A 26,265-nucleotide genomic window follows, 5' to 3' on the forward strand; every position below is an offset into this window, starting at 1 on the left:
TTAGTGTGAAAACGTTGTTTTCTCTCTAAAGATTCAAGTTCTTTGAAAAACTTAGAATGGGTTTAGGGTTTTATAAGGTGGAAGACGACACTTTGTCTCTTTTATAAGCAACGTTTGGGAGGGAACGCATTTCCAACCATTGATTGTGACCACGTGTCACCAATCCATGCGAAGAGTGACCTTCACGCTTCGTGAAGATCAACTGGCGCTTCTCTTTATTGAAATTGCCAAGCGCTAGTGTGATTATCTCCTCCACATTAAATGCTTCAAAAGGGAATATCGTTTCAGCATGACTTGCATTTAATGCTCATGGCTGACACTTATTGCGCAGAGACACATCTGTCAGATAAAGCTTATTTAATTGAGCAAGCCAGTTGTCAAGTGCATCAGATAACATCTAAGGACGTTGTTCGAATAAGACATATTTTCCACATGTCAGACTCAAACACCGAACGAGATGATTTTCAGTTTTCTACAGAAAAATGTTCTAAGTGTTTTCAGGTCGTGAATGATAGATAGAGTTCGAAACACATTTTTATAGCACTGGATAGGATCTGGCTCAGGTCGTTAGACCTTAGTGAACTATCACATCAAGTCGCTTGTGTGACTCTCAAAATCCATATCACAATCCGCACTCAGTTCATTGGTCGAATCAAGCCATCAGCCTCATATTGTTTGTAACAATGTGGCTGTTCTCAGTCGTTGGCTCGAGCAGATAATTTTGGAGACAAGTCAAGTCGCAGCATAATCAAGAAGTTCTCAAGATTCAATTCTTGAACCTTAAGAACTGGAGAGCTTCTGTTATGCCTAAAAAATCAAGGCTGATGTAAGCTTACATCAACAAGCACCAATCAAAGTTCAGGAAGTCTTTGTGTCATCCAGGAGCTGCCACGTTGCCTTAAGACAGAAAGAATACAGTTGTCATCAACCAAGTAGATTCAAGTTTTGTCTATAAGTGAATGAAGATCGCACACCTGTCCAAGCCCCAGATAATTTGACGATATTTCCTAAGTTATCAGCCAATAGGAGGCAAAGAAGGACTTGCACGACACCTACCCACTTGCAGATTTGTAATCATTACCTTTAATTCAGCTACTATAAATAGAGGACTCCCCTTCACATTTTGGGGATTCGGATTCTGATTGCAATCTCTATTTTCATAGCAAAGATAACCTACGGGAAAAAGACTAACTTGATATTCTCTCTGCATAATCAGTTATTGTAACTCTGTTCGATGTTTACTATACGCGACCTCTTGTAAACTCTAATATATAAAAGAAACTGTGGACATAGGAATCGCTTTAAACATCCGAACCACTTTAAAAATCATCTCTCTCATTTATAATTCTGTCTTTGCATTCAATATTATTGTATAGCCTTGTCCTCACTCTTAAATCAATTATATCACGTGTAATTTCTAAGAACAGCTTAGCACTTTGCATGTGTGAGTCGTTGATGTCAAAATCACGCATCAACAACAAGGAACACATCCAGATCCAGCCAGCAAAAATAGGCCAAAACTTGTGAACACAACCTCTGGTGGTGCAGCTATTTTCAGTAAGAAATAGTGGCATGAAGAGTGAGAAAAAGAGGATCTGAGTCAGATATATCTTCTTGAACTAACCAACAAATATAAACATGCATGTGTATATACAGTAAAACCTCTCTATGGTGATACTCTATATAAAAATAATATCTATATAATCATAAAAAATTCTAGTCCCAATTTAGGATAGTTACAAATAAAAATAAACTGCACATTGTAATAAGTTATAATTTTTCTAATTCCCGCCTTAAGGAAAGTTGTCTCCACAAGTAATAATTATCTATATATTACAAAAAAAAAAAAAATATTATGTTACATTAAAGGTTTAAGTTTAAATAAAATATTTATCTAAAATTGTTTGAGACAATGATTTATGTTTAGAGCTTCATAGCACGAAACTTTTTGTATTTCCGTACTATCATCCTTATGATTATTTACTTTCTCTTCTTATCTAATTATAGCAATGATTTCTTCTTCAGTTAAAGCATATACGACTTGTTGCTCATTTGGATGATCGAAGAAGACATTAATATCTATTCATTTAGTATAGTGAAGTTATCGAATCTGATTACTCAATTCTGCAATGACTCTTTTATTCTCCTCATTCACTTCATTTGTAACTTGCTATTCATCGACATCGGGGGTCCTAGTTTTGCAGTGCTTAAAATAATTGGCAATTATCTGTGGCTTTACATCAATTGACCATGCATCAACTATATTTATAGTTCCATCAATGACACTTATTTTTACTGGTTTCAAGATACGATCTTCTATCCATTTTAAAAGTAGACAATTGAAGCGTTAAATTAAAATTCTAATACTACTAAAATATGAATTAATCCTAATATTATACTACTAAAATATAAATTATAAAATAAGAAATTAAAATATTAATTTTTATAACTTCACTTCTATTAAATTATAATATTCTCATAATAATAAAATTAGTTGATCTTACGTTTATAGAAAAGGTGTGCGTGTATATATATATATATATATTTTCAATGCTTGTTACTAATTAATAAAAGCAGAAGCAAACAAAAATCTCTTACAGAAAAGAAACATAAAAACGCTAATTAATCACACGGGACTTTGTCAATGAGGTGGAGCCATATGTCGCTGTGGTTGTGGCTCTTAGTTAGGTCAGGAATCACTTTCCTCAAAACTTAAATTTAATTAATTGGACGACTCCTCCACTGCTCCTTACAAGTAGTTATCACATAATACAGCTCACGCATATTAAAGATTTTCGAGATCTTCAACCACTTTGCAATTCTCCTATACCAATCAAAATATTTCACGCCCTAAAACTTTCAATTTAGGGTTGTTCTTCTTTGTCAGCTACTTGAGCGGGCTCTCTCGATTATGACATTTAACTGTTGCACTTGTTTATGTTAATTTTAATTGGTTCAGTTTTGCCCACCATGTAACTAATACTTAAGTTGCTTAAAGGATTCAGCAAAACAAAGAGAAATGCAATTTTCGGTTTATATATTAGATTACCTGAAGGTATGAGACTAATCCCGATCAGGGTTCGAGTAAATACCTCTGATCATAAGATACTTTCAATGCAGTTCGAACCTCTGATATTGTAAGTAAACTTTGTCCCACTTGAAACCCAGTTACCTACTAGGGCCACACCTCATGGCTATGACAGCTGCAATTTAATTGCATGATTCTGTTGGCAACTATAAGAGCCATAATAATTCCTACACCTTCAAATCAAAGTGGAATAATAAAATGTGAAATTGTCTTTACATAACAAAGAATAATTAAAGCTTCCATATCCAAACCTCTCAACGTCATTGCCTGTGATTGGATACTTATTTGATTATGAAGAAGGCTTATCTTCTTAATCGAATAAGGGTTAGCTTAATCACACATATATAATTGAGTGGTTTCCATCATAAGTTGAACTGGTTAGCACTTCTTTCTTTCATTTAATCCCTTAAAAAAACAAGCAATAATTCACCTAACACACAATGGGATTGAAGGATTAATTGGGCTGTGGAATTGTTGTCGGCTTAATGCCCGTCTTAAATTGTTTGGGTCCTCCTAAATAAAGACAACTATCAATAAAAAACAACAGATTTTGTAACATCAACAACAAATAAATAAATAAATAAATAAACATGCTTAACAATTGATGCCCTGTAATGATTAAGAGATAATTTTGTGGGGTATTGCAGCAATTACTAAATTATTAGGGTTCACACAGGCACAGGCCCGTCGCCAGCACGAGACCATGAAGGAGGTCTTTATAGTTGGGCGAAATTAGGCCTGCTCCATTTATTTCTTTTAAAAAAGAAAACATTATTTCATTGTCTTCAGATATTTTCAGGAAGATTAACTCCTACCCAGTCAATTAGTCTTGAAATTTCTTAATAATTTATAGAGTAAACGACTTTTTCTCAACTCAGATAATGGTTTAATGGCATTTTTCCACTCACAAACTTTTAAAATGTCATTTTATTACCCAAATTTATATACTGTTTCTGATTCCGGCATCGTTACAATCTTACACCACCACCATTCTCTTCTCCCGATTATCACTCATCATAACCTCTCAAACCTTATTCCTGTCGATTCTACTATTCGCCGACAATTGAGTGATTAGAGTTTGTGTAGCCACTCCTCCCAAGTCAAATTCCGATTAATCTCAACTATCAAAATACAATATTCTACCACTGAAAGATTTATCAGTCTCTCCTCTTCAAAAGCTTTAACAACTTGGATGGAGTTTGCTCTTTGTTCACCAACAAAATATAAATTTAAGTAATAAATTGATATTTTAAAATTTTGTAGATAAAAAAATTGTCATTAAACCATTATTTGAGTGAGAAAAAAATCATTAACTCTAATTTATGGGAGGTCTTTTATTCAAGAAGGTCCCAACTCTGAAGCTGTGATGAAAATGAATATCCAATTCTATGCCATCTGGGCCTAAGCCCATGACCAAAAATGTCTCGCACTTTCCATCAGTTAACTAGTACACGTGTCAACTCCCGACGGTTACGCTACCTAAAAATGGCGATAACTTTACACTCAAAATCACTACCTTTCTCCAACTCTTTCTTTCTCCGACCACTCTCCAGCTCTAGAAAAATTTACGTAGCAACTGCGANACTCCTCTACTGCTCCTTACAAGTAGCTATCACATAATACAGCTCAGGCATATTAAAGATTTTCGAGATCTTCAACCACTTTGCAATTCTCCTACACCAATCAAAATATCTCACGCTCCAAAACTTTCAATTTAGGGTTGTTCTTCTTTGTCAGCTACTTGAGCGGGCTCTCTCGATTATGACAATTAACTGTTGCACTAGTTTATGTTAATTTTAATTGGTTCAGTTTTGCCCACCATGTAACTAATACTTAAGTTGCTTAAAGGATTCAGCAAAACAAAGAGAAATGCAATTTTCGGTTTATATATTAGATTACCTGAAGGTATGAGACTAATCCCGATCAGGGTTCGAGTAAATACCTCTGATCATAAGATACTTTCAATGCAGTTCGAACCTCTGATATTGTAAGTAAACTTTGTCCCACTTGAAACCCAGTTACCTACTAGGGCCACACCTCATGGCTATGACAGCTGCAATTTAATTGCATGATTCTGTTGGCAACTATAGGAGCCATAATAATTCCTACACCTTCAAATCAAAGTGGAATAATAAAATGTGAAATTGTCTTTACATAACAAAGAATAATTAAAGCTTCCATATCCAAACCTCTCAACGTCATTGCCTGTGATTGGATACTTATTTGATTATGAAGAAGGCTTATCTTCTTAATCGAATAAGGGTTAGCTTAATCACACATATATAATTGAGTGGTTTCCATCATAAGTTGAACTGGTTAGCACTTCTTTCTTTCATTTAATCCCTTAAAAAAACAAGCAATAATTCACCTAACACACAATGGGATTGAAGGATTAATTGGGCTGTGGAATTGTTGTCGGCTTAATGCCCGTCTTAAATTGTTTGGGTCCTCCTAAATAAAGACAACTATCAATAAAAAACAACAGATTTTGTAACATCAACAACAAATAAATAAATAAATAAATAAACATGCTTAACAATTGATGCCCTGTAATGATTAAGAGATAATTTTGTGGGGTATTGCAGCAATTACTAAATTATTAGGGTTCACACAGGCACAGGCCCGTCGCCAGCACGAGACCATGAAGGAGGTCTTTATAGTTGGGCGAAATTAGGCCTGCTCCATTTATTTCTTTTAAAAAAGAAAACATTATTTCATTGTCTTCAGATATTTTCAGGAAGATTAACTCCTACCCAGTCAATTAGTCTTGAAATTTCTTAATAATTTATAGAGTAAACGACTTTTTCTCAACTCAGATAATGGTTTAATGGCATTTTTCCACTCACAAACTTTTAAAATGTCATTTTATTACCCAAATTTATATACTGTTTCTGATTCCGGCATCGTTACAATCTTACACCACCACCATTCTCTTCTCCCGATTATCACTCATCATAACCTCTCAAACCTTATTCCTGTCGATTCTACTATTCGCCGACAATTGAGTGATTAGAGTTTGTGTAGCCACTCCTCCCAAGTCAAATTCCGATTAATCTCAACTATCAAAATACAATATTCTACCACTGAAAGATTTATCAGTCTCTCCTCTTCAAAAGCTTTAACAACTTGGATGGAGTTTGCTCTTTGTTCACCAACAAAATATAAATTTAAGTAATAAATTGATATTTTAAAATTTTGTAGATAAAAAAATTGTCATTAAACCATTATTTGAGTGAGAAAAAAATCATTAACTCTAATTTATGGGAGGTCTTTTATTCAAGAAGGTCCCAACTCTGAAGCTGTGATGAAAATGAATATCCAATTCTATGCCATCTGGGCCTAAGCCCATGACCAAAAATGTCTCGCACTTTCCATCAGTTAACTAGTACACGTGTCAACTCCCGACGGTTACGCTACCTAAAAATGGCGATAACGTTACACTCAAAATCACTACCTTTCTCCAACTCTTTCTTTCTCCGACCACTCTCCAGCTCTAGAAAAATTTACGTAGCAACTGCGACGATCCACTGCTCCGCGTCACCATCGCCCGCAATGGATCCAAAACCCTCCCGAAAGCACGTGGCAGTATGCGGTGGCGGTGTAATCGGCGTTTGCACGGCTTACTTCTTAGCCAAAAAAGGCGCCGCCGTCACGCTCATTGAGAAATCCTCCATAGCATGCGCCGCCTCAGGAAAAGCCGGCGGATTCCTAGCTCTTGACTGGTGTGATGGTGGCTCCCTCTCTTCATTAGCTCGTGAAAGCTTTTATCTACACCGTTCGCTCTCCGAGGAACTCAATGGACCCGAAAATTACGGGTATCGACCGCTTACCACTCTCAGCCTCACTGTAACCGAATCGTCCAGTTCGAAATCCTCCGGAAATTCTAATTCAATTCTTCCTTCGTGGGTGGACGGGCCAGCGAAAAGCCCGAGAACAATTGGGTCAACTGAAACTACGGCCCAGGTTCACCCACAGTTATTTACCAAGACTTTGTTAAGCAAAGCTGTAAATGATTACAATGTGGAGGTGGTGATAGGGAAAGTGGAGAGCGTGGGAGTTGATGAAGGAGGGCGAGCTGAGTCGGTAGTTCTAGAGGGTGGGCGAGTTATTGCGTCGGAGGCAGTGGTACTAAGTTTAGGGCCTTGGTCTGGTAAATTCGAGATGCTGTCGTCGATTTTTAATGTGTCTGGTCTCAAGGCTCATAGTATTGTTTTAGAGCCGAAAGAGGCGGATGCTATAACGCCACATGCACTTTTTTTGAGTTATCATCCAGCTCAGGGTGGCAAACCGATGGACCCCGAAGTGTATCCACGTCCCACAGGTAATTTTATTAGCCCTTGTTGATTGTTGTATCATTAGAGGAGCTTTACTTGTATTTGCTGAAGCTTTTTGCGTAGCATTTGTTTAAGTTTGATGCTTGCTTGGGAATGTGGTCCATTTAGTTCTGGTAATGGACAAGAAGGGCTGAATTTCCTGTATTAGTTATGCTAAATTTTGAAACATTTAGGTTGATTGCACAAGTGCTATGTCTTCAAGAATCAAAATTGATTGATAAGAAACTTCTTCTTGGCCAATTTTAAATTTTTATCTGTGCTTAAATAAGTTATTTGATCTGTGCTTAAATAAGTTATTTGTTCTTGATGATTGAGTAACAAGTACTTCCGTTTTACTTGAAACTAGATGATTAGGAAGGGGTTGCACACTACCTAGTACCTATAGCTTCCTAGACCCTCCAACAAAGTTATAAAAGTTTCTGTTTTAATTTCAATCTCCTAGACTACACAAATCCTGGAGAAAGAGAACTGTGAGAAATCAAATAATCTTCATTCACTAGTTGTCATTATCCTAGAGCTTAAATTTTATAACTCAGCAATTCCAACAATTTAAGAATAAGATACAAAGATATTCTTCCATGTGGGATTGCATCTGCACTTTGCACCAGTATTCGTCTCCTTGAAGCTTGCTATCTCGAGTTTCTTAGATACAGTTTGTTATGTAGGACAACTTTGTCAAGTCCATTAGTTTCCTATTTTTAAGTTGTTTTCTATTTTAATTAGGTGTATTCTACGTTTTCTTGTGGATCCAATACGTCTCTCGTAGAGTAGGGGATTATCACTTGTGGATTTGAACCATTACGCTAAAGTGTATCTAATGTTTATCCAAATTTCACTGCGTTATTTGGTATGAATTTGTCTATAGTTGGAGATCTAACCTAAGCCGTTGGAGATTGAAACTTATATATCAATGGCCTTTCTTAGTTTGGCTGTAGGTTTATTGCTTAGTCTTCACCTTGGGCGTGGTATGATTATAGCAGAACGTTACGTTCTATATTTTGGACTTTGGTCATTGCACTAATTTGATAACCATTGCACTCCATTACACATGGAACTGTTATTTGTCTACTCGTGGCTTCTAAGTTGTTTGTGCTATGATTCAATGAGATTCTATCTTATACTTAAATGAGTCTTTACTGATAGATAGCTTGTGAAAGCCCCAAACTTCTAATAAATAAATTGATTGAATTTTCAGGGGAGGTGTACTTGTGTGGGATGTCATCAGAGCAAGAGGTGCCAGATGATCCAGAAACAATTTCAGGTGATCCGGAATCTATAAAGGTGCTAAAGAGGGTTGCTAGAACAGTGTCGAGTCATTTAGGGGAAGCTGAGGTGCGAGTGAAGGCAGAGCAAGCATGTTTCTTGCCATGTACAGAGGATAGCGTGCCTATAATAGGAGAAATTCCAGGTATTAAAGGTTGTTATGTGGGAACTGGACACAGTTGCTGGGGAATTTTAAATGGTCCTGCGACAGGGGCTGCTTTAGCTGAACTTGTGATGGATGGTCATTCCAGTATTGTTGATCTTACTCGGTTTAGTCCTGCAAGATTTGTTGGGCATAGAAAAAGGGTATTGACCTTATCGGGAGAAGATGAGTGATGAGAATGTTGTAACTAGTGTACGGACTTGACACCACATAGCTAAAATAAACTTCAATTTTTATTTGTATAGAAGCAATTAATAACAATTGTTGCCTTAGTTTTACCTCATTTGCTGCATAATTTTTGCATTCGCATTTGGCAAGGATGGAACATAATTAGAAAACAAATAAAAACAGCACTTGATATTAAGAGAAGTCCTTAAGAGAAGACCAAAGAGAAAAGTTTGAGATGCTGTGGCCAGAGGGATAGAAAATTCTGAGAATGTATAGTCCAGTGTCCACTTATCAGGGGCTATAATTCTCGGCCCTACCAGAAAAAGAAACTCAGCCTGCACAAAGAGGAGATTGAGCTGACCCTTATTTATTGGTCCATCACTCCATCTTGAAGAATGAAGGCTGAGATGAAAATCCCAATTGGATCAGGTTTCAGGCTTTAGGTCCTATTAATAACAAATGGGTTTTACAAGTGCAGGGATTAATAATGCAGCAGAACACACGTGACCCACTTGATTATTTTTACTTAAACAGCAGAATTTGGAATGTGTGAAGGTCATTAAATAGATGTAAGTTCTGCCATGTTCAGTTCAAGGTCCAAGATAATTCTTGATGTTGGAATATTGGATTTTAGGTTTGCATTAATGGCATTCACAGTACATCTCACTACAACCTCACTTGATTCCTTATTAAAAGTTAGACTAGAAACTAGATTCATTATAATCAGATTCTTTTAATAATTCTATTCCCATGTTTCCTTATCCCAATTGATGGACACAACTCAAGACAAATTACATGAGAAAAAAAAATACCAATAATGCTCACAAGCTGTATGAAGGAAGAGATAAACAGCAAACACGAGCCTAAGGTATGGAGAAATATTAAACATCAGCGATTGACCCGGTTGAGTCAAGAGTTATTATTGGTTGCGGACCGAGTCATGCCTTCTGATTCACGGGGCCAACTCCATTTATCGAAGCTTTATATTTATAAGCAGTTGATTTACAGATTTCGATGTCTTCCTCTTTTGGTCTGATTTTTTATTTTTTTACACTAAAAAAAAGGTTAATTAATCAGTAAGCAAAGCATGTCACGTGGTTTACAGCTGAGATTAGCTTTTTTGACGCGATTCAACTGTGATAAAGTAAGTTGGTCTTCTTAATAGTGTAAAATGGCAAGTGCCCATGAAGCAATGAGTGGAAAATCAAGCTTCAAGGAATGGCTGGAAGACAAAAGCAGCCTTCCCTTTGCCCCACCCCTCCATTGTAGACACCACACCACACATATCTTTGTATAATCGAATCTCAAAGTTCTAAATTTATGATCACTCATGTATACTTCATTTTTCACATTGTTTTGACAATGTTGTCCTAAAAAAGTTGCCTTCCAAAGTCCAACTCACTTTACTTGCTTCCAGAAATAAATGTCGGTTTTGTTATCTTAACGTCAAAGAATAATTCTACTCTTTATAATCAGTCAATCATTTTATCTTTCACTTGTTATAATTGAAATATTAATAATAATAAAAATAATACAAGAGTTAGAATTTCTTGGCTTCAAAAGCCAACATCAATACTGAGTCTTCTGTGGAGTGGACTACCCAACCAACCTGTCGAAAACTTCTACTCTCAATTCAATGCATCTGCAGAGGCATGCAAGACATAGTTATTTGATTTCCAAACCCAAATATATATATTAAATTAGGCTTAAAATATGATAGGTTAGATTTCACCTAATTTTCAGTTTAATCTTTTAAATGTTAATCAGTTGAACTTGATTTTTCATGAGTTGGGATGAAACGTGTTAATTTGTTTTAAGGAGATAATTATTGTTTTCATGTTATATAACAGTAAGTGTGAAAGTAAATGAAATGAAAACAACATAAAGGAAATAATAGAGCAAGGAAAATATGAATAGTAAAAAGTTGATCCCATTAATGTGATGACTCCAGATTAAAAAATGTGATAATAGAGTTAATTACATGAACACAATTTATTATGTTTATATCATTTAGTGGGTTTTGGTTGTTGCAGGGTGGCTATCAAGATTTCACACTGAATGATTGATGGAGATTTTGGTGTCTTTGGTTTGGCCTTTGATGAATATAATATGGGTTCATAGTACAAGTTACGTGAAAACAAAGAGGGGAGGAGCATGATCCGCTCATTGTGGGGGAAGACAAGTTCAACCAAGCCCTGCAAAATTCTCTGTTGGCTCTTACGTTTTCCCCTTTTTAACTACAGGATACTTTTTCATCCCAATTATTAATTAAATAAAACATATATTCTCTGTCGCCATCATAAATAGCTAAAAAATATATAAACCTTTTAAGGAAAATGAAAACAAGGAATTGAATTTACATGTTCAAATCAAATATTGTGTTATTGAAAGTTATATTTTTATGTTCATTAAACACATAAAACAATTGGATCCTCTCGCAGATTTTACTTTGTGATTAAGCATATCTAGTTATTGAAGCAATTAAACAAGATTTTAGAATCCAGAGCATGGACTTGTCAGGATGTATTTTTGACCTTTGTAAAAGTTTCTGAGCTAACAATGGATTACCTGATGCAATTCCCACTTCGCACCTCTCTCAAGTTGCTGTTGCCATCTTTTTGCATAAAGAAAAAGTTAGATGCTTTAGGGTTTTTTATTTCACTTTAAAGAGTGTAAAAAAAGGAGCATACAATTATTATTACAGCACAGGAGCTACTAGAAAGAAAAACTTTCCCAATTAATCTTTTGGTTATAAATTAAACACGCACAGTGAATGATCTACCAAAACCCAGATGTTTAATCTTGGATTTATTGATACAATCAAGGACGTTCACCTAATTTTTTATTGATTTAACTGCTTTACAATTAGATGAATAAAGCTGCCAAAAAATCATTTTAAAATGTAAAAAGAATGAAATGTTAAATGGATGAGATGATGCTCCCATGTGTGTACCTTGCTATGTAGCAGTACTGATGAACAAAATCCAAACAAACCCAAGTGTCAAATGGACTCAATGTCAAATATAAGAGTCAATAAAGCTACTGATTTGTACTATACTTTCAGATCACTAATGTCCAAGCGGTCCTGCTGGCCCCATTATTGTCCACCGTCAAATTGGACAGCTTTGATGCACTGGAATCATATTTGGTGCATAGTTTTTGGAACCATTTCTTCAACTGCCTGCACTTAACACGATTTCTGCGTTTGCTAAGACTTGGTTTGTGATGTGAAAAAGCTACTGGGATCGATGATTTGAAAACTTGAACAATTTCATAAACTAAAATATCCTTTGTCTTGAGAAGAAGTGAAAATATGCATCTAACGCTACCATTTTGAAGAGGGTTTTACGTGTATTAAATTCAAATTTTCAAAAGAATCCCAGATGTGCAGTATACAGAAGCATGCATAGCTTTACCTGAAAAAATCCAAACCTGGCTCCTGGTGAATTTTGAATAACTTTACCCATAATAAATATTTCAGTTGACTCCACATCATTAAACTAACTAGGACACCAATAATGCAGATTAAAGAGTGACATGCTCATTGCTGGGCCATGGTGAGATTAAGCTCTTAGAATTTCCAAATATCCGCCACTCATTTTCATGGGTTTCATTTATCAGTTTCAAAGAGAGGGAGGGAGATACCAAAAGAGTACCAAGCTATCTGACAGTGATAATTGAAAGGGAGAAGCAATCAATGAATCAACACAAAAAATTGTTCACTTGTTTTTTTCAATAATGATTCAGTGACGAGATGGTTTTTGGACCCTCTTGGGAGTTGGGACCCTCACAAAATAATGCTACCGCTGAATAATGATACTATTTATTCATCAGAGGTCTCTTATGGTAAATTTCCTTTTCACACTTCCTGCGAGAAATGAAAATGTAACGTTTAGTTCACGGAAGTTACAATTTGGCGTTGAATTTTATCCCTTTGTACTTTCTACCTGTTTCATCTATTATCCCAAGGCACTCAAATTTTGCATAAACTTTGAATTCTTTTGCGTACAAATCCAAAATATGGGTGGGATTGGATTAAAATATGGGTTAAGTATAAAATATGAAAATGGAGCATTATCTTCTGATTTTAAGAATTGAGTTAACCACTTTTTCAATCCAAATAATAATTTGATGACACTTTTATCATTTTATTATTTAAAATTATATTTTAATAATAAATAAAAAGTAAATTTGATCTAAATTATTGAGATTTTTTGAAAAGAGGAGACCAATGAGTCTTTTAGTGATGAAAGATTGAATTTTGATGATTAAGATTTATCAAAATTTTACTCTAATCGCTCGATTGTCGGCTATTAACAGAGTTAATAAAAGTAGGGTTTAAGAGATTTTAATAAGTGATGATCAAGGATCGCAACGATATCAAAATCGAAATTAAAATATAAATTTTAATAATAAAATAATATTTTAAAAGTTTATAAGTAAAAAATTTGTCATTAACCCATTATTTGGTAGGAAAAAGTCCTTTACTCTTAAGAATTAAGCATCCTTAATTTCGTATTAATTAATAATTAATTAAAGGTGATAAATATGAATCAGGTAAGTCATTCGGATCACATATAATTCTTAAATATTTATCTCGAACTTTACAAAGTCTTACCTGTTGGCTAGAGTCTAGACCGGTAAACACTCCCAAACCACCAATACGAAATAAAACTACTTTAATCTACATTACGAAAACGAAGAGATAGTGAATAAATATAATAATACAGAAAATAAATAAATAAACCATGGCTTATAAAAGTCAATCTAAGATATGACTGTAACTTCCGGACTTCATCTTGGTGTCTTGTAGCAAAGATGCTATTCGCAGCACATTTCCTTGTTTCTTAAATGTTTAGCGAAATAGAAGTAACGGTGAGAAATCATTTAATCATTTTCTTTGTAGAACCTCAATTTATATATTGCTGCAGACCTGCCACACAGCATTTTGTTATCAACAAGTTTAGGTTTGGTGAGCTGTGTCTTCCATTTCTCTGCACTTCAATTATTTTTTTATTTAATAACTTACCTTCACAGATGGCATCTCAACCATCATAAATCTCACTTACTATCTCTCTCTCTCTCTCTCTCTCTTGTTTTTTCACAGACGAGATGTGGTTCCAGTTTGAGGAGTCATGAGCTCTTCTAGTGTTAGTTTTAGTTTCCATTTATGGTGGAGATTTCTTTTTGTTCTTGTATTTACATTTTCTGTTGTTGCTAAATCTCTTGAGCTAAACCCAGATGGTGTTCTCTTGCTTTCTTTTAAGTACTCGGTCCTCAGAGATCCTCTTCACGTTCTGGACAGCTGGAACTTCAACGATGAAACTCCATGTTCCTGGTATGGAGTTACATGTACATCTCCAGGAAGGGGAAACTCATACTACTCTCGTGTGACAAGCTTGTCCCTTCCAAACTCTCAGCTTCATGGTTACATCCCGGCCGATCTGGGCATGATAGAATACCTTGAAAATCTTGATCTATCCAACAATTCTTTAAATGGGTCTCTTCCTTTCTCACTTTTCAATGCGACCCAGCTTCGTTTTCTGGATTTGTCAAGTAACGTGATCTCTGGTCAGTTACCGGAGTCAATGGGACGGTTACAAAATCTTCAATTTCTTAACCTTTCTGATAATTCCTTGGCGGGAAAGCTACCTGCCATTCTCACTACTTTGCAAAATCTAACTGTTGTTTCTTTGAGAAATAATTACTTCTCTGATAGTCTTCCTAGTGGATTCAGCTCTGTTCAAGTTCTAGATCTATCTTCAAATCTATTCAACGGATCTTTGCCTCCTGATTTTGGAGGTAACAATCTTCGTTATATGAACCTCTCTCACAATAACATTTCAGGAGAAATTCCACCAGAATTCGCAGAGAAAATTCCAGGTAATGCTACAATTGACTTCTCATTCAACAATCTTACCGGAGAAATCCCAGAATCCAGTGTTTTTACGAAGCAAGAAAGGAGTTCATTTTCTGGAAACTCCGATCTGTGTGGTGAGCCAACTAAAAATCCGTGTCCAATCCCTTCTTCACAATCTTCTCTTCATAATGACTCTGCGCCAACTTCTCCTCCTGCAATTGCAGCAATTCCCAAAACCGTAGACTCAAACCACGGCTCCGTCCCCACTGGGTCTGACCAAGGCCCAAAAGGGCTCAGACCAGGAACCATAATAGGAATTGTCTTTGGAGATGTTGCAGGAATTATAATCCTAGCTTTGGCGTTCTTTTATGTGTACCGGGTAATAAGAAAGAAGAACGTTGAGTCTACACTGAAGAAAGAAGCAACTGCAGCTAAAGATACATTGTCATTGTCTTCATCTTCATCATCAGAGTCAAAAGGGTTCACAAGATGGTCATGTTTACGTAACAGAGGCAACGACGACGAGGAAGATTCAGATACCTCAGTTTCTGATACAGAGGAAAACCGAAGTGGTCGAAAAAGTCTGGACACTCAACGGCAGCAATTGCATGATCAGAACAAGAAAGGGACACTGGTAACCTTAGATGGAGACAAAGAACTAGAGCTCGAGACTTTACTCAAAGCTTCGGCTTATATACTTGGAGCTTCTGGTTCCAGTATAATGTACAAGGCAGTTCTTGAAGACGGGACAACATTTGCAGTTCGCAGAATTGGTGAGAGTAGTGTTGACCGGTTCAGGGATTTCGAAACCCAGGTCCGAGTCATAGCTAAACTGGTGCACCCCAATCTGGTTCGTATACGCGGATTCTACTGGGGAGTTGATGAGAAGCTTATTATTTATGATTTTGTCCCAAATGGCAGCCTAGCCAATGCTCGTTACAGTAAGTCCCGATTTTTATTTTTATCTTTTTCTCCTTTTGGTCTTGTGTGCGCAAGTTAAAAGATAACTATTTGTATTTGCTAACATGCGCTGGGACTGATATTTGACGGTGGAGTAGTTGCAACCGACACCTTGTTTTAATGCATGGGGAAGTCAACTGTCTGGGGCGTTTCGCTATCGTTATCGTCACGGCGTTTGATAGCGTTATACTTGCCCCACAATTATACAACACATCAAACTGATAACCTCCCTTTGAAAACGATTTGACCATTTTCCCATTTTACGGTCCTTTGCTAAATTGCGGCACGTCGATAGATACATATATACTACCGCCTCCAAATTAGATAATGCTGATTTTAGACTCTGGATTTTTCAGGAAAAGTTGGCTCATCTCCTTGTCATCTACCATGGGAGGCCCGGCTTAAGATAGCCAAAGGAGTGGCCCGTGGGCTGGCCTTCCTCCATGAGAAGAAGCATGTGCACGGAAATTTAAAGCCTGGAAACATTCTCTTGGGTGGCGATATGGAACCCAGAATTGGAGATTTCGGGCTTGAAAGGCTTGTAACGGGTGACACAAGCTACAAAGCAGGAGGATCAGCCCGAAATTTTGGAAGCAAGAGGTCTACGGCTTCGCGCGATAGCTTCCAAGATCTTGGGCCAGGGCTGAGCCCGAGCCCGAGCCCAAGTTCATTAGGGGGCATATCTCCTTATTATGCACCTGAGTCGCTGAGGAGCCTGAAGCCAAATCCAAAGTGGGATGTGTACTCATTCGGGGTTATATTGCTTGAGCTACTAAGTGGGAAGGTTATAATCGTAGATGAGTTAGGGCAAGGAAATGGGGTTGTGGTGGAAGATAAGAACCGGGCTTTGAGGCTGGCGGACATGGCGATACGGGGTGATTTAGAGGGCAAAGAGGAGGCCTTGTTGTCTTGCTTCAAGCTAGGTTACAATTGTGCATCTCCTATTCCACAAAAGAGACCATCAATGAAAGAAGCACTTCAAGTTCTTGACAAATTCCCGTCTTCATCTTCACCTTCACCATACTATTATGGTCACTAATGAAATAAGCATAAATTTGAAGGCTTTTGTAGAGAATTATGTATGTATTATTGACTGATAGATCTTTGTGTTGGTCAAGGTTTGGATTGTAACTGAGTTGAGTTCAGGAGTAGAGCTTGTTGTTTAACACTAATTTTCATTTTTCTATTTTGGACTTAGCTCATGTCATTTTCAATTACAAAGATGAGAAAATCTCCGGCTATTATTATTTGTTGTTAATCATCTTTGTTGCTTGGCTTGTCTTTCCAGAGTCTATTTCTAGTGCATTGTGAATGCTGATTAATTCTCTTCCTATGTTCATTTTTATTGACTTTAAATTGAACCAATAGATTTTCAATGTCAAATTGGTTGTTTATTTACAAATTTATCTAGTCTAGTATTTAAATGACAAATTTGGCAAATTAAAAAGGGTAAACGACTTTTTCTCACCTAAATAATGGCTTTCTCACGTATAGACTTTTAAAATATCACTTTATTACTCAAAATTATATTCCGTTTTCGATTTCGGCATCGTTGTGACCTCACACCACCACGATTCTCTTCTCCGATTATTACTCATCAAAACCCTTCAAACCCAACTCCTACCGACCTCGCCTAAGGGTGTTCAAAAGCGGTTAACCAAACCGGTTAACCACTTTTTTGAGCCGAACCAGTTTGGAAAAAAAAAAAACCGATTTTTCGATTAACCGAAAAACCAATTAACCGTTTTCAAAAAAGCGGTTAACCGGTTTTCCCTTTTTTTTTATAAAACTTTTATTTTTTTTATTGTTTCCTAAATTAAATTGTAAATATAAATAATACATATCCAAATAAAAATTAAATATTCATACATATCTATTGACCATCACTAACAATAGATTAAAAATATTATTATTTTTTATTTAATATATAGTATAATATATTATTTTTATTTTTATTTAATATATAATATATATATATTTGTAAAACCAGTTTCGGTTAACCGCTTTTTACTTTTTCCCGAACCGGTAACCGAACCGAAAATTCAGTTTTTTGAATTTTTTGAACCGTAACCGAACCGTTTTTTCGGTTAACCGGTTTTTCGGTTCGGTTCGATTTTTGTATTTTTTTGAACACCCCTAACCTCGCCAATTGCTAGTAATCGAGCGATTAGGGTTTTCACAGCCACCCCTCTAAGTCATATTTTGATTAATGTCAACCACCAAAATCCAATATTCCACCACCAAAAGACTCATCGGACTCTCATTTTCAAAAGCTTCAATAGTGTAAACTGAGTTTGCTTTCTATTAGCTGTTGGAATATAAATTTAGGTAATGAATTGATATTTTAAAAATACGTGAGTGAAAAAATATCATTAAGCTATTATTTAGGCGTGAAAAAGTTATTAACTCAATTAAAAATTAAAAACTGTGGAGGAATTTATGTAACTATTACCTATTTTTGCTGTGTCTTGTGCTTGAGTTGGTGTGCATGTGTTGGATAATGGCATTCTGAGATGGGACAATATACGAAAGCAATCAATAATGAAGTTAAATAAGGTCCCATTTTATTAAAATATAATTGACAATAGAATGGAAATAAAAAAGGACAAAAATGTTGTATTTTATGATGAGTAACTATCATTGTCACACTGATCAATGATATATCAGGTTTTATTTGGATTTGGCAATATGCTAATGTGTGATTGAATGTTTGTGCCAGATGAGACGGTTAAATAATTGAACTCACATGACGTTATGGGTGCATTTGATTCAGAAAATATTAGATTACTGAAAGTTAGATTACCTTAAAGAATATTAAGAATTTTTAAGAAAATATATTTGATTAGTTAAAATAAATTGGTAGGTACCTTATATTAATATGTTTGATTGAGAGGAATAAATTGGTAGGTATATTATTTAAATTACTAAATTACCCTCTTTTTAAATATTAATATACTATTATTTTTATTATTAATTTTTGTAACCCCAACATTTTAGATTTAGCTAAAACACCCTAACTTATATAAAAACTTTAATTTATAACGAAATAACCCCCACCACCCCAAGCCACTGCCAACCACCACCAGCCGTCGCCAGAGTCTCTAAAAATGGCTGAGAGTCGTTGGGAAGCTTCAGGAGGCTCTGCTATGGCCATTTCCAGCCATATTGATGGCAAAAAAGGGCCTTAATGGAGTAGGTTTGGCTATTAACTGCCATATCCATCGATCTGGCCGAAAATGGCCAGATCTACTCCATTATAGTCATTTTCGACCATCAATATGGCCAGAAATGACCATAGCGGAGCATCCTGGAGCTTCCCAACGACTCTCAACTATTTTTAGTGACTCCAGCGACTTTCAGCGGTGGTTGACCAGCTACTGGCAATGGTAGCTGGGTGGCAGTGGTGGTCTGTAATTTGTTTTAAATATAAGGGTATTATTGTCCAAAAACTTAATTAAACAAGGGTAAAATTGTAATGATGGATTAATGTAAATTGATTTTAAAACAGGGGCATTATTGTCCAAACTTTTTTATTAATAAAGGATAAAATTGTAACAAAAATAAGATAACCAAATAATTTTAGAATACCTAAGAAAATTGAGGTAATCAGATTACCTCCAATATTACCAATAGTAACTACTATTGATATTGGAAGATTACTAGAATCTTATATTACTTGACAATCAAACGTGATAATCAAGTAATGTAAGATGATATAACCTCAATAATCCCATATAACCCCCAACCAAACGCCCCTATATTAATAATCCATGGTCCAAGTAAGTTGAAGTCTTTTTCATAAGAGGTTGGGGGTCCTTTTAAGTCTTACCCCAGTGATTTTGTTGGGATTCATCATAATGATTTGATGGACTCTTTCACTAACAATTCTGCTTATCATAAACATATTTGTGAGTTTAAACTACATATATCATAAATTATTATATAATAATTCACAATTTGGTTATCGCATTTGTAATAAACAATTTAGGATTTGGGATTGGTTTCTTTTAAGTTTCAATATTCCATTAAAAAAAAAAAAAAAAAATGTTATNTGCATGTGTTGGACAATGGCATTATGAAATGGGCCCAATATACGAAAGCAATCAATAATTAAATTAAATAAGGTCCAATTTTATGAAAATATAATTGACAATAGAATGGAATAAAAAAGGACAAAAATGTTGTATTTTATGATGAGTAACTATCATTGTCACACTGATCAATGATGTATCAGGTTTTATTTGGATTTGGCAATATGCTAATGTGTGATTGAATGTTTGTGCCAGATGAGACGGTTAAATAATTGAACTCACATTTCATTTAGGAAATGTTAGATTACTAGAAATTAGATTACGAAGGCCGAAAATTTTTAAAAAAATATATTTAATTAGTTGAAATAAATTGATGGATATGTTATATTAATATGTTTGATTGGGAGGAATAAATTGGTAGATATATTATTTAAATTACTAAATTACTCTCTTTTTAAATATTAATATAATATTATTTTTATTATTAATTTTTGTAACCCCAACATTTTAGATTTAGCTAAAACACCTCAGCTTATATAAAAACTTTAATTTCTAACGAAATAACCCCCACCACTGCCAACCACCACCAGCCGTCATCAGAGTCTCTAAAAATGGTCGAGAGTCGCTGGGAAGCTTCGGGAGGCTCCGCTATGGCCATTTCTGGCCATATTGATGGCAAAAAACAGCCATAATGGAGTAGGTTTGGCCGTTAACTGTCATATCCATCAATCTGGCAAAAAATAGCTATAATAGATAAGGCCATTTTCGACCAGATCTACTCCATTATAGTCATTTTCAGCCATCAATATGGCCAGAAACGGCCATAGTGGAGCCTTCTGGAGCTTTCCAACGACTCTCGACTATTTTTAGTGACTCCTGCGACTTTCCAGCGGTGGTTGACCAGCTGCTGGCAATGGTAGCTGGGTGGCAATGGTGATCTGTAATTTGTTTTAAATATAAGGGTATTATTGTCTAAAAACTTAATTAAACAAGGGTAAAATTGTAATGATAGATTAATGTAAATTAATTTTAAAACAGGGGCATTATTGTCCAAATTTTTTTATTAATAAGTGATAAAATTGTAACAAAAATAAGATAACCAAATAATCTTATAATATCTAAGAAAATGAAAATAATTAGATTACCTCCAATATTACCAACAGTAACTAATATTAATATTGGAAGATTACCGGAATCTTATATTACTTGACAACCAAACGTGGTAATCAAGTAATGTAAGATGACATAATCCCAATAATCCCATAAAACTCCCAACCAAACGCCGCCTATATTAATAATCCATGGCCCAAGTTGAAGTCTTTTTCATAAGAGGTTGAGGGTCCTTTTAAGTCTTACCCCAGTAATTTTGTTGGGATTCATCATATGATTTGATGGACTCTTTAACCAACAATTCTGCTTATCATAAACATATTTGTGAGTTTAAACTACATATATCATAAATTATTATATAATAATTCACAATTTGGTTATCGCATTTGTGATAAACAATTTAGGATTTGGGATTGGTTTCTTTTAAGTTTCAATATTCCATAAAAAAAAAATAATAATAATAATAATAATAATAATTAACCATCACAGTTTTAAGAAGTTGAGGCTAAAGGATTAAAAGTAATGACCTCATCTCCTTTTGATGTGGAAAGGTAGATGATTGATTTAATTAATGCACGGTAGGTGTTTGATGGAAAAAGTGGTTGTTGGACAAGTGTTTGGGTTAAAACAGAGAAGAGAATGTCGCTGAGAAAGAGTGAGAGGGAACCCTGATCGGCCGATCCTAATTCACTTAAAATCCATTCAACTACAAAACAGTTGGTCGTTAAAGTTGAAAAGCTATAGTAATAGGCTCTTTGCTCAAATAATGCTAGAGTATTTTTAAATTTTTGAATGATATTTGCATACTGATTTATTATTATTATTATTATTATTATTATTTTAAGAATTAATCACTTCACCGATATAAAAAAAAAAAAAAAAAAAAACTGATTATGAGAATTATAAATGTTTAAAAACTTTCTTTTAGATAAGGTTGACAAAATTGTTCTTCATAAGTGATTTACATTTATGTAAAATATTGTATAAGAAAATAAAATAATTTTATATATTATAATTTAATGATTAATTCATATATATAAAAAACAGAGCTACCATATTTACCAATTATTGGAATTTATATACTCTTTTGAAACCATAGGAATAAGGAAAAAAGAATCAAGATATTGGGCCGTTATGAGGCCTATAGAGCATATGAACTGGACATCCAAACCCAATACTTAATAAGAGGAGCGGCGACCGCACCACTTTTGGCCAGACAATACTAATTTTGAATTGAAAAAGTCCCGCTCTTCACTCATTTTAAATCCCCCCTTCTTTCTCTCTCTCCTTCTCTCTAGAACTAAAGAGCCGTTAGAGAGAAAGCAAAGAAATACACAGACCATATTCACACACAGAAGGAGAGACAAACACAAACAATGGCGACAAATATCGGCATGATGGATTCGGCTTACTTTGTTGGTAGATCGGAGATTCTCTCTTGGATCAACTCCACTCTTCGACTCAACCTCTCCAAAGTCGAAGAGGTTTTATTTATTTTTATCTTCAATTTCTAACCCTAATTTCTTTTCTATTATTTTCTGTTATCGAGAAAAAAAAGTTTATTTGGATCTTTGAATTGAAATTGCAGGCATGTTCCGGTGCGGTTCATTGCCAACTGATGGATGCGGTTCATCCAGGGATGGTCCCCATGCACAAAGTCAACTTTGATGCCAAGAACGAGTACGAGATGATTCAAAACTACAAGGTCCTTCAAGATGTCTTCAACAAGCTTAAGATCACCAAGGTTTAGTTTAATTTCACGTTCTTGTAGTTTCTTTATTTATTTATTTTAGATCTGTAAATTTGCACCTTGTATTCCAATTTTCAGATGCATTAATCGATTACTGTGTTATTTAATCTTCAAAATTATATGTTAAATTTTATAATTTTATTCTGTGTCTGAATTTAGCATATTGAGGTGAGCAAGCTGGTTAAAGGAAGGCCGCTTGATAACTTGGAATTCATGCAGTGGATGAAGAGGTACTGCGACTCTCTTAACGGAGGCCTTATGCATAGGTAAATTCCTTTTTATCCTAATTTTTAATTACCGTTAGGACTATGTTTATTTCAATAAAATCCTTGTTTCTTGTAACATTATGACCAAAAATTGAAACAGGATATAAGTTTGATTAATTCTGGCACCAGAACGCATATGAGTTTTGATTTCTCAGCAGTTTTTAATTTGGTACCTCTATCATGCTGTTACAGTGCGAATTTAAACATTGATTCCATAAGTTTGATAAAATTTCCATCGAGCAATCTATAAGTAGTTACAGAACATAATGTCGTCATGCATTGTGGTTATAATGGAATTTTGCTCTTTCTTCTGTCCTTTGAAATATTTGATTAGTTTGAATCTGTTAGAAATTGAATTAGTGTTATTCTGTTCTGCCATTAAATATAAATTGGAATTTTCTTTTCCAATCAGGGGATCTATTATAATTTCTCGATGGGGTGGGTGAAAATTATATAAAAAAAATAATGTTTTTAGTTCTCAATTTGTACTTGCTTTTAGAGTTTTGACAATTGTGGCTGTTTTTCTCTTGAAAATTAAGATTAATCTGGAATGAAGCAGTGTAAATGTAACTGTTCCGATAATTTTATTTTTATCGTTTTCCAATATTTATTAGTAGACCAAAGTTCTAGGATCCTTGTAAATGAATCATTTCTTTTTGATGATTGGGCAATGTATAAGTGAATATTTTTGCGACATATTGTTAGTTATAACCCATTGGAAAGGAGAGAAGCTAGCAAAGGAGGGAAGGAAGTAAGCAAGAAATCTGCAGCATCACACTCTACAGCCAAAGGTTCGACAGCGGCTTCAAAAGCTCAGTCCTCACACAATGCAAGAAGGAATGATGCATCCTCTGCAAACCCTACAAATCAAGCAATTAAGGCTTCAAAACCTTCTGTTGCAGTGCCAGCATATGATGAACAGGTAGATATTGCATGTAAATGGGAGTAGAGGATGGTTTTTTTTGGGTTAACAATATTGAGAGTCTAATACCACTTCTCATATGCAGATCACAGAGTTGAAGCTGTCAGTGGATAGCCTTGAGAAAGAGAGGGACTTCTACTTTGCAAAGTTGAGAGATATCGAAATTTTGTGTCAGAGTCCTGAGTTTGAACGCTTGCCTGTAAAGTTTTCCTGTCTATATCTTTTATGGTGTTGGAATGTCATAGTAATATGTGAATTACTGGTTAACATGATGTGCTAATCACCTGTTACTTGTTTTGTTTACAGATTGTATTAGCAATTCAAAGGATTCTGTATGCTACAGATGATGATGCATCGGTGGTGGCAGATGCTCAAGCCATGTTGTCTCAGCAAGAGAAGGAAGCAGAACCATTGAGTCCCATTGCCGAGGCATCAGAAGAGAAAGCAAGTTCAGATACTCAGAAGAGGAAAAACATTGTGAATCTTGATGTTGATGCTGTTGGCATCTCAAACTTGTCTCCAAGGCAACGGCTTTCTGATGTTTCTGATGTCCATTGCAGTGGGTCACCTCTTATGACCTACTGATGAACTCAAATTTTAGGGATTAAAAACGCAGTTTTACCTACAATATCATGCTTTTGATCTTAGGGAATATTTCTATTAGAGAGTATGCTTCTTATACAATAGTGTAAAACCTTTCAATAAAATTCTGTATGTACTTCTGCTTTTCTATTATTGTGTTTGATTTGTAAAATTTTTTGAGAACTCCAACTCTCCGGTGCTGATTTTCAGTTTCTGGTCCATTTTTCATGCTCTATCTGACATTGGTTTTTAGTTATAGTTGGAGAATTTAATATTATTGGCTTTTTTATGTTGCATTGGTAGCCCTCGAATCTTGATTGAACCGAGAAATGTTGTCTTTGGTTAAGAGAAATCCATATGGAAAAAAAATACACCAGGGAATAGTAGAAATCTGTGAACTGCTTTCTCAAAATAGGGTGACATGTGGAGGTGTTAGCATTGTATCAGGGCCTTCACCTGTGGCTAAGTTATAGTCCTTTGAAGACTAAGCAACCAGCCATTGACAACAAAAGAAGGGATTTATCTCACTGTTTTAACATCTAACATAAATTATTGAACAATTTACTAAAATCCGTGTTGATCTCTGTAACGGTGTAACATGAATTCAGAAACTAGGAGGGTAACTTCTTAATATCTCTCAAATAAGTTGCATTGATGATGCTGATTTCATGTATGATTTTGTATTTTATTTTCATTACAGGAGGTTGAAACTACAAATCCGCAAGGTGTAGTTGAGCGAAGGGTGGAAACCATTAATTATGAGTCTTCAGCGGGGCAAGGGCAACAGGTGAAGAGTGTAGATGTGGTTCACCAGCCCCATACCCAGAAGAGTCCCAACACCAGTGGTGGTGTCTTGGCGGGGGCCGCTGCCGCCGTGGAATCCACTCTCCAATCGGCCAAGGAAGCCATCTCAAGATAAATGAATGCTTACCCTTCCCAATTACAAATGATTTTTTATTTTTTTCTTACTTGAGAATCTCTTCTCGAATGTTTTTGACAGTGTACTATTTAGTTAATAGATCATTGCTTTTGTTTTGTATTTTCATCATAAAATTTATNATACCCAGAAGAGTCCCAACACCAGTGGTGGTGTCTTGGCGGGGGCCGCTGCCGCCGTGGAATCCACTCTCCAATCGGCCAAGGAAGCCATCTCAAGATAAATGAATGCTTACCCTTCCCAATTACAAATGATTTTTTATTTTTTTCTTACTTGAGAATCTCTTCTCGAATGTTTTTGACAGTGTACTATTTAGTTCATAGATCATTGCTTTTGTTTTGTATTTTCATCATAAAATTTATAAAATTACACATATGAAACGCCAATAATCGAAAGGCCTGCGTCAGTCTCCTAGTTTGATTTTTAAATAACATATACATTATTTTTATTTTTCTGTGACTGGAAGTATTTGAGTTAGTTTACGCGTATCTCAATTAATCGCTTGAGACTTTAAAACTATCGGTCGGGTAAGAGTTCCAGTGAGTACTCTTATTAGCAAACGAGACTGGACTCAAACTCAGAACCTTTTGAATAATACATTTAAAAACTCCTATCGAACCACTTGACTACTCAGAAGTAGTTAACGTATGCAATTTTTTTTCTTCATAATTTTCAACTTGAGCCAACAGTTTATTGCGGATTTAGAATGTAGAAACTTTAAGAGCAAATTTGCCTTTAAGAAAAAATTCCATGAGATGAAGACTAGAGTTTTGCATCACAAATATCAACAGCATAACGTGCACCAAGATTGATATTAACTTGACACAAGTT

The 26,265-nt window shown here is 35.2% G+C and overlaps 3 protein-coding genes across 3 annotated transcripts; all 3 read left to right on the forward strand.

The window, feature by feature from the left end:
- The first annotated feature begins 6,511 nt into the window (after positions 1-6,511).
- Positions 6,512-9,126, forward strand: LOC116111579 (putative oxidoreductase TDA3). Its single transcript, XM_031397741.1, has 2 exons — positions 6,512-7,409; positions 8,618-9,126. Exons 1-2 carry the CDS (start codon positions 6,512-6,514, stop codon positions 9,019-9,021), a joined length of 1,302 nt encoding a protein of 433 aa, XP_031253601.1. The 3' UTR covers positions 9,022-9,126.
- A 4,694-nt stretch (positions 9,127-13,820) lies between these two features.
- Positions 13,821-17,033, forward strand: LOC116111590 (probable LRR receptor-like serine/threonine-protein kinase At4g37250). Its single transcript, XM_031397752.1, has 3 exons — positions 13,821-13,988; positions 14,124-15,817; positions 16,193-17,033. Exons 2-3 carry the CDS (start codon positions 14,152-14,154, stop codon positions 16,873-16,875), a joined length of 2,349 nt encoding a protein of 782 aa, XP_031253612.1. The 5' UTR covers positions 13,821-13,988; positions 14,124-14,151; the 3' UTR covers positions 16,876-17,033.
- Positions 17,034-22,235: 5,202 nt separating this feature from the next.
- Positions 22,236-24,771, forward strand: LOC116111601 (microtubule-associated protein RP/EB family member 1C). Its single transcript, XM_031397765.1, has 6 exons — positions 22,236-22,461; positions 22,566-22,721; positions 22,887-22,993; positions 23,699-23,915; positions 24,001-24,114; positions 24,222-24,771. The coding sequence occupies exons 1-6, from the start codon at positions 22,354-22,356 to the stop codon at positions 24,498-24,500; spliced, it is 981 nt and encodes a 326-aa protein (XP_031253625.1). The 5' UTR covers positions 22,236-22,353; the 3' UTR covers positions 24,501-24,771.
- The last annotated feature ends 1,494 nt before the right edge of the window (positions 24,772-26,265 follow it).

The sequence above is a fragment of the Pistacia vera genome, unplaced genomic scaffold (assembly GCF_008641045.1).
Source record: "Pistacia vera cultivar Batoury unplaced genomic scaffold, PisVer_v2 Contig645, whole genome shotgun sequence".
NCBI lineage: Eukaryota > Viridiplantae > Streptophyta > Magnoliopsida > Sapindales > Anacardiaceae > Pistacia > Pistacia vera.